This window comes from Melanostigma gelatinosum, assembly GCF_949748355.1.
Source record: "Melanostigma gelatinosum genome assembly, chromosome: 5".
Classification (NCBI taxonomy): Eukaryota; Metazoa; Chordata; class Actinopteri; order Perciformes; family Zoarcidae; genus Melanostigma; species Melanostigma gelatinosum.
Window position 1 is genome coordinate 4,502,398 of NC_136638.1, and position 9,372 is coordinate 4,511,769.

The 9,372-nt window shown below is 40.7% G+C and overlaps 2 protein-coding genes across 2 annotated transcripts; both read left to right on the plus strand.

Annotated features, from left to right (window-relative positions):
• Positions 1 to 633: 633 nt before the first annotated feature.
• Positions 634 to 5,585, plus strand: LOC306777579 (uncharacterized protein; the record flags this gene model as incomplete). Its single annotated transcript, XM_079268741.1, has 8 exons — positions 634 to 1,627; positions 2,177 to 2,369; positions 2,869 to 2,991; positions 3,202 to 3,307; positions 3,727 to 3,797; positions 3,896 to 4,902; positions 5,020 to 5,246; positions 5,521 to 5,585. The coding sequence occupies exons 1-8, from the start codon at positions 1,494 to 1,496 to the stop codon at positions 5,583 to 5,585; spliced, it is 1,926 nt and encodes a 641-aa protein (XP_079124867.1). The 5' UTR covers positions 634 to 1,493.
• A 172-nt stretch (positions 5,586 to 5,757) lies between these two features.
• Positions 5,758 to 9,103, plus strand: LOC306778053 (uncharacterized protein). The gene is made up of 4 exons (XM_079269409.1): positions 5,758 to 5,894; positions 6,041 to 6,199; positions 6,290 to 6,337; positions 8,269 to 9,103. The coding sequence occupies exons 1-4, from the start codon at positions 5,834 to 5,836 to the stop codon at positions 8,502 to 8,504; spliced, it is 504 nt and encodes a 167-aa protein (XP_079125535.1). The 5' UTR covers positions 5,758 to 5,833; the 3' UTR covers positions 8,505 to 9,103.
• The last annotated feature ends 269 nt before the right edge of the window (positions 9,104 to 9,372 follow it).

The window sequence follows — 9,372 nt, forward strand, 5'->3', positions numbered from 1 at the left end:
TGTGTGTCTGTGGATATGTTATGGCTGGACTGTTCACCTGATTACACACCAGCATTATGAGAACTTAGTTGGTATATGCGGACCATGCTGAGGTCCTCATAAAACAAAGAGTGTAAACTCCGTTATAAGTGTCTAAATAACATACAATCTCTTTTTCGTGGAAAGTCCTTTTTTACCAGCAGCCCTGATTTCTGATCCTCATAAAACAAAGAGTGTAAACGCCTTATAAGTGTCTAAATAACATACATTCTCTTAAGTCCACCTTTACCAGTTGACCTGATTTCTGTGTATCCCTGTGTATAGAACAGCGCCTGCTATCGGCTTGACCATGCTGGTGCAGTTTCATACACATTTTGATACACAAGTTAAATTTCGCGGGCTGGTTTTACGTCGAGGTACGTCGGAGTGACGTAGGGACGTCACGTCCTGGTTTTCCCGCGAGGGAGGGACGTCGGAGCGATGTAACGTTACGGACATCAAGTCCAAGGAGCCCTTTAATCACAGACAGGCATGGAAGAGAAGCATGGACTCATGGAGGATTAGACACCACCACTAGGTAAGCATTTTTATTTGTATGTATAAAACGGAGCTCGCAACAGGTGAGACTGGAGGAGATGAGACAGTGTGAGGTGAGATATGATGGCATGCTTTGTGATTTTTAAGGGCAGTTGAGTCATGTGGTGTGCTAGCTAGCATTAGCGAACAAGCTAACATTAGCTGACAGACGATGTAGCGAACATTAGCTGACACACGATGTGGCTCAACACTGGCCTTAGCAATGACAACGCACGAGCTAGCGAACGAGCGCAAACTAGCGTGTTAGCGAGCTAGCGAGCGAGTGTTTTATTATAAAGTCTAATGGCAGAGGGCATGAATGTTTTTCTGAATCTGTCCTTGTGACAGCGGAGCTGCATGAGTCTGTTGGAGAAAGTGCTCCGCTGTCCCTGCAGGAGCTGGTGGAGAGGGTGGTCCGGGTTATCCAATATGATAATAGTGCGATAGTGCGTTTACTCTGTGCCTGCAGAGAGGACAGTTAATCTTAGATGGTCTAATGATATTCTTAAAAAGTGAAGCAGTGTCAATTACAAATATGAATGGAGCAGTTATGCATTGTCTTCATATTTTTTAAGATAAAATAATCCTTTATTCGTCCCTCAGTGGGGAAATTACAGGATTACAGCAGCATTGCTCACAAGTAAATAAAATAAAAGATACAAATCAATTAATATAATAAACTAAACAGTAAAACAGTAATAAAATAAGACAGTAAAGAAGAGTATTAAATATACCAGTATATACAGAATATACAGACGGATCAGGTAAATACTTTAACGTGTTGGATATTGCACGGATTAGATAAGATATTGCACCAGGTGAATGAATTAAAGTGTTCGTGTTCAGTGTGTTAGTGGTCCACCGAGAGCAGTTTGTTGTGCAGCCTGACAGCAGCGGGGAGACTGAAGGAGCTGTGCAGAGCTGCGAGAGTGTCCTGCATGGGGTGGGAGGCGTGGCTCATCAGGGATGAGAGCTTCGCCATCATCCTCCTGTCTCCCACCACCTCCACAGTATCCAGTGGACACCCCAGCACGCTGCTGGCCTTCCTCACCTTTATCCCAGTATATTACTGGTTTAAATGGCTATACAATGTTTTCTGAACATGCATGTTCTACAAATAAAGATGATAATCCTGACAACCATCTTCTTTGGTAATTTCAGCAAAAAATATGCAACGGCGAAGACGTATAAATCCAAAGGATGATGCAAAATTCTACACTGACACTGGAGCGGACAAAGTGGGACTTGATGTCAAATACATCAATGCCTTCAAAGGTAAGTTGAATGTTCTGATTTTGTAATCATGATTTAAGTATGAATAAACTTGACGGATATTTTTCTGTGTATGAAATAGGTCGCGGCATCTTCACCTGTACTCCATTTGAAAAGGGAGAATTTCTCTTAGAATATAGAGGTGAACTGATAAGCAAGCAAGAATGTGAGCGGAGACAGAGAATCTACCACAACAGCCTTAAGGTTTTCATGTTTGAGTTCCATTTTAATGGCAAACTATGGTGGTGCGTATTATGTCAATGCTTAGTCCAATCAAAATTAAATGACACATTGCCTTTATTTTATATATTTACTGTTGTGAAACTAATATTCACTTGTATTTTTGTAGTGTTGATGCAGCAAAAGAGGATGGGTCGCTTGGAAGGCTTGTAAACGACGATAATCGAAACCCTAATGGCAAGATGAAGTACGTAACCATCAAAGGGAAGCCCCATCTGTGTTTGTTTGCAGCACGAGACATCAGTCAAGGAGAGGAGATCACCTATAATTATGGTGACTCAGACTGGCCGTGGAGATGCAAGGTAGTCCAAATTTTACTTTAACACAACTCGTGCATTCTTCTTGTGACTGTGCGTCTTGAGGCTCATACGTGACGTCATTCGTTGCGATCCTAAAGCTGCGTTCACACCAAACGTGACGCGAACGCACCTTGAGAACATTCCTCAGACCGACATCTTCCACAACACTAACCTGCAGTTTGTATCCACTTCTCTGTAGCATTTGTTAGCTTGTCTTGCTTTAGTTTATCTATACTTTTCCCATATAAGAACTATGAAGGCAAAAACAGTCATAACTTTCACATAATGTTACACAAGATGCACCCAGTCTTCAATAAATATAGATATGATAAGACCTTTTTTTCAGGGTCTTGATAAGGGAATGCCTCTGGAAATGTTTGGTGGCCAAAACATAGTTTTAGCAACAGTAGGATTGTTTCTCTCATTAAAACTCCAAATAGTGTCTGTAATGGTACATTACAGTTTCTCTCTGTTCATTGTCCTCCTTTTTTGCCTGCTACAGATGATAACTGAGAGTGAGCTGATTGAGACTGCTGAGAGTGAAGCGACTGACAAGATTGAGACCTCTGAGGATGGCCTGACTCAAACATGTCCACAACTTGATCCCCTCCACAGGGTTGAAAAGGTAAACTTAAGTTTAATTACATTATTTATGAAAAAACATGAAATCATGTTTCATTAGTGTGTGTAAGTGCAGTTGCCTCATATGGTGTATATGGAACAATTACAGTTCCTAAAAGAAAAATCTGATTCAGAAGGTCAATTGGAAAATGTAGTCAACTTAGTAGATGTCAATGTAAAACTGTCAGAAATAAGTTATACTTAATTTTAACAGTGTCAAAATCATCGCCTGGTGTGCGCAACAATATCCTCCTTGGACAAGTGTGTTCATTGTGTGGGACCTGTATCCTCCTACAAGTGGATTGGCTATGAATGCAGAGGTGAGATATTTATTGAATTGGTACAGAGTTTGTCTTAGGGTATTGGGTCGGTATATTTGCTGTTCTAATGTACAAACCATTCAACAATGAAACACTGATGACAAATAATCCTTGGTTCACAACATAGGCTAATATATCAACTAGTTCTCAAAATTGTAGGATGTGTAAACATGTGTTATGATGAAGTTGAAGTAGTTAAGAGTGTGGGATATCATTCAGATTACTTAAAGGTGTTTTATTTTGCTTCATTGGCACTGACAAGATTTGTTATGTTTTAATGCTAGAGGTTTTTCTCCAATGCACCTGTTATTACACTTACAAGTGCAAACATGGGCATCAATTATCTCTTTAAAAGGGAGACTTTTTGAATAAACATGTGGTATTGAAACTTTGTACTGTATATTCAAAATGTCTTACAGGTTGTTCAGGAGTCTGGCATAAATCCTGCCTCAGAAGAATTAAAAATGATAACTTCCAATACTCATCACAGGTGAGTTGGACACAGAAAACAGAGCACATATGGTTTGTTGAACTCTTAACTGTCTGTAGCTGTCCATCATCACGTGAAATCCTTTGTTTTCTTACCAGTTTCTGGATCAAATATCAGATGATGATAAGTGCATGTCCGATGAGGAATACATACCAGACTCAGAAACAGAAGATGATGATTCAGATGCAAGCATCCCCATTATGCCTAGTCAGTTGAAAGCCGAACAGATTCAAGTAAAACCAGTACTACCTGATGTTGGAACATCTTATGGGTCAGACACGAGCGTCCCAGTTGTGTCCACTTCAGTAAAAGGTTTCCCACCTCTTGAAGATCACATGGTTGCCAATGCTGCTGAAACATCTGATTCATTGAATCCTACCAAAGACTCAACAAAGGAAAAGTGTGAAGTTGCGCTTCACGAACAACAAGTACCACATCTGACTATGACCAAAAAGAATTACTGTTATGTTTGTGGTAAGCCACAAAGCAAAATTTCCCGCCATTTGAAAACACACAAGACACATGCTGAAATTGTAAAAGCATTTTCCCTCCCTGAGCACTCAAAAGATCGCAAGATATTAGTAGAAAAGATGAGGAATAAGGGAAATTTTAGACACAACACTAAAGTTTTACAAGATGGAACAGGACCACTGAAAGTGAAAAGAAAACCAAAGGCTAAAGCACTGGCTGGAAAGTTTATTCACTGTATGTACTGTCAAGGCATGTACATTCGTAAGGAACTTTGGAGACATGCCCGCAGATGTCCCTTTAAGCCAGAAAACAAAGATGAAGAACCTGGGAGAACCAAAGTACTGGCTTTGGCTGAAGCTCAAGAATCTGCACTCTGTCAGCAGATCTCAAGTGGAGTGTGGAGGATCCTTAGTGTCATGAAACAGGATGCGGTTGCCTCAGTTGTGCGAAATGACCTCACCATTATTAATTTAGCTCAGTCACTCTATAACAAACATGGACAAGATCCTACCAAGTATGAGTACATACGACAAAAGCTCCGTGAAGTGGGGCGTTTGTTGCTATGTCTGCGCGAAGACTTCGCTGTACATAACCTAGAGGAGGCTGTTAAACCTGCTAACTTCCAGAGGGTTGTGCAAGCTGTAAAGAAAGTTTCAGGTTTTGATGAAGAAAAACACTCATACGCAAGACCAAGCCTCGCGCTGAAATTGGGACATGCACTTCAGAAAATCTGTGACATTGTTCATTGTAGGGGCCTCATGGCAGAAGATGAAGAACTGATCAAGTCCACTGACATGTTCAAGAAGCTGTACACCACCAAGTGGTCTGAGATGGTGTCTCACAGTGCCCTGAACACACTGAGTGACGCAAAATATAACAAGCCATCAACATTACCCTTCACTGAAGATGTTCAGAGCCTTCATCTGCACCTCGAGAAGTCTGCAGAAACTGCCTTTTGCAACTTGAAGGAGAAGACCAGTACTCAGAACTATGCTCAACTTGCAAAGAGTACACTTACACAAATCATTGTGTTCAATCGAAGACGTGCTGGGGAGGTTTCAAAAATGCGCCTCAAAAGTTTCCATGAAAGAGACGATACAAAGCTTCATGAAGATGTTGCCATGGGGTTGTCGAAGACTGAACAGAGACTGTGCAACTATTTCAGCCGAATCGAAATCATGGGAAAAAGGGGCAGAAAGGTTGCAGTTCTGCTCACACCAAGCATGATGGATGCTCTGTCACTCCTTACCAGTAAAAGAACAGATTGTGGTGTTTGTGCCACAAATGTCTTCCTGTTTGCGATACCCAACTCGATGAGCCACTACAGGGGACAGGACTGTTTGCGTGTTTATGCAAGCGAGTGTGGAGCAAAGCACCCCGAGTACCTCAGGTCGACACAGCTCAGGAAACACGTCGCCACACTCTCACAAGTCCTTAATTTGAAAAACAATGAACTTGATCGGGTTGCAGATTTCATGGGTCACGACATCCGTGTTCACCGGGATTTCTACAGATTATCAGTTCCCACAACACAACTGGCCAAGATTTCCAAACTGCTTTTATCGATGGAGAAAGGGAATCTTTCCAGCATGCAGGGAAAATCACTGGATGAGCTTGAAGTGGACGGTTTGTAAAGAAATTAACACTTACAACACACCTGATACTGTTTTAAATTTTATATATGCTGCCATATAATAAGCAAAAATATTTCCAACTTTGATTTGTTTTTATGTGCAGCTTTTCATGCGAGAACTACTAATACTATTTTCCAGATGAAATTGCATTCAGCGGCACTGAAGACGAGGACAGTGGGAGCGAATCCGATAACTGTGGCACAGCAGGCAGAGCATCAGAGTTTGGAACTAGCGAGCCTGTAGATGCTACATCTGACTCTACAATCACAGAGCAGGTCCATGACTTTGAAGATTCAGGTAGGTTCCCTCACTTTATACTTGTCGCTGTTCACCAAATGTTCTTTAAATTCAATTTGAAACTAAAGTATTGTGAAATTGTGTGTTTAGCAGGAACAGTGTCGTCCACAGTAACTGAGACCGCCCCTCTCTCTGAAGGTAAGCCAAGTTTGATGGTAGAGCACCTTTTAAAGTAGTTACATTAGACACAAAAAGGCATTGATGCAAGGTATAGAAGAAAGAAAAGGCAAAATGAGAAGACATACGATTTAAAAAGAGTGAGGAGCGCCCAAGTAGTTCACGCTAAAGTTCACTTTCAAGAAAAATGCAAAACAAATATTTTAAAAAGTGGTATGAATATATATATATCTCTATCTATCTATATCCCTTAATTCATTGAAGATGGGATTGAAGATTGTGGTAAATATAACTAATACCAGATCTGTTAAAAAATGTATCATTATTTATAAACTAAAACATAACATGGCCGTAGTGAATTTCATTCTACCCGTTTCAGGCACACATACGAATGAGTGTACTACACTCATTGGACCCATTTAAATGTTTCACCCTGATTTTCACTGTGACCAGAGACTCCTGGTCTGGTAAGAAAATTGCAGGCTTGACTAATCCTATTTAAAATATGTTGTAGTCCATACATATTTATACAGTAACCGACTGACTCACTTTTTATTGTTTTGTCTCGACTCTTGGAAATAGCTTTAAGCGGGTTTTAGTAATAGTTTTAAGGTTTATCAGAAGCCATAACATTCACAATGGCTAATAATACTTTATGGAAGGATTTTGAGAAGGAAGTTATCACGGCAACAAACCATTATCATTCATGTACAAAACACATTAATCTCATCCAAGGAGACCGATGCATTTTACCAAATTCCGCTGCTTTCGATCTGCAGTCTCAGGACAGACACAAACCGTTAGGTACAAAACGTTGTAGTAAATAGCTATTAGTACCAGAAATGCTGGCACTTATTTTGCTGGATGAAGTGGCATTGCTTTTCCCCTCTGTGCTAGCACCGACACTAAATCAACACAGCTTGCCTTTTTCCAGAGCAGACCATAGTCTGAAGATTATGACTAATATTTTCAAGGTCAATATTGAACTTTCAGGCCCAATTCCCACTGTTAATCCAATGTGGATGTTAATTCAATAATTTTTTTAACTGTGAATTGGATCTTAATTAAAGTTCCAGTGTTGATTGTTCATTTATTTCTTGTTCTATGCCAAATATATGTAAAACAATATCAATATCCAGGTAACTTTCATCAAAATCCCCATAAAGTCCCTTTCTTTTCTCAGCAAAACAGTTTCAAATGTTTGAAGTCTTCAAAATGTATCCGATCAAACAAAACTTTGAGCCACGAAGTAGCCACACCAGTGATATCACCTTTTTGTTGATCTTGGTAACAATGTGGAGACAGACAACAAGAGATGTGCATTTGAATATCGGTGGGAAGAAAATGTACTTCCGCCGGTCTGCGTTGTCAGTGGCTCAGCAGAGAGCTCTAGGTACCGGTCATCTGCATGTACTGGCTACGGTGCAGTGATACTGTGCTGTTTCAAAATCTGCAAGGTTTCCCTTCCATCTCTCTACCAACTGGTGAGGTGTGTAAAGCCAACAGTCCTCTGTAGCTCCATATCATGCTAAACTCTAAGCCTGCCCACTCTTTAGCTGTCCAATCAAATGTGAAGAATTTGATCCCACTTGTTACTGTACACAGCTCAAATATTCTGTTTCATTGGAGATTGCGTCATAGTATAGAAGGTAAATACGCTTCACTGAGACTTTTAACTCAACATTGTTTTTTTTCTTTAATTTCCAATCTAGTGTGTTAGAGTACAGAACCAAAAAAACAGAAATGGTTTCCCTCATGCACTGTAATGAGTTATCTATTGAAATATAAAAAGGTTCAGCCACTTTAAAATGTTAAAGATGTTATCACAGTAATTTGTTGTAAGTTTTACTGCTTAACATATTCCTAAGTGTCCGTACTTGATTGCTTCATTTTGCCAATACATTTTGTTTTCTGTTTGTGTGATCGTCTTGTCTACTTTGTATATCTTCCAGGAAAAGATGCTGGGTCCAGAAGAGGGACAAAGAAAGCGTGGTCCAAGGCTGAGGTTGCAGCAGTAATGCGGCACTTCAAAAATCACATTCGTAAAGGTCACCTGGCCTCCAAGAACGAATGCAGTCACTGCAAGTTGGTGGAAGGACCAGTCTTGGAACAAAGAACTGTGCAAAATGTCAGAGACTTCGTTCGGAATCGGGGAACAGCTGAAAAAAGACAGTCACAGAAGCTGTAAACAAATATCCTTTTTTGTTATTTTGTTTTTTTTGGCAGGAAAGTTAATGTTCATGTGTTCTCTCTCGTTCTCGTTCTCTCTTTCTTTCTCGCTCTCTTTCTTTCTCGCTCTCTGTCTCTGTCGCTTTCTCTGTCTCTCTCTCTTTCTTTCTCTCTCGCTCTGTCTCTCTCCCTCGCTCTCTGTGTCTCTGTCTCTCTCTGTCTCTCTCTGTCTCTCTCTGTCTCTCTCGCTCGCTCTCTCTCTGTCTCTCTGTCTCTCTCTCGCTTTGTCTCGCTCTGTCTCGCTCGCTCTCTCTCTCTCTGTCTGTGTCTCTCTCTGTCTGTGTCTCTCTCTCTGTCTGTGTCTCTCTCTCTGTCTGTGTCTCTCTCTCTGTCTGTGTCTCTCTCTCTGTCTGTGTCTCTCTCTCTGTCTGTGTCTCTCTCTCTTTTTCTCTCTCTGTCGCTGTCTCTCTTTTTCTCTCTCTGTCGCTGTCTCTCTTTTTCTCTCTCTGTCGCTGTCTCTCTTTTTCTCTCTCTGTCGCTGTCTCTCTCTCTCTGTCTCTGTCGCTCTCTCTTGTTCTCTTCGGTTTGTCAAGAGTTGTTTACAAAAAAATTAAGTCTGTGGCCTGAGTTTGAACTTAATAAACTTGACTGAATGATAAAGCGCCCCACCTCTTGTTTTTTTTCATGTTAAATGAAAGCCAGATATTGAAGCCAGGTTCAGGCACTCGCTGATTCTCTCTAGATAGATAGATAGATCTATCTATACACATACTGTCTCACTCTGGAGGTGGCCAACTTGCATGCCTCCAATTTGGTCATCTATTAAGATTAGTTTTGATATTAAATTAACTGTTCCAGTAATGCTGTGTCCTGTCAGGTGTGTGTAT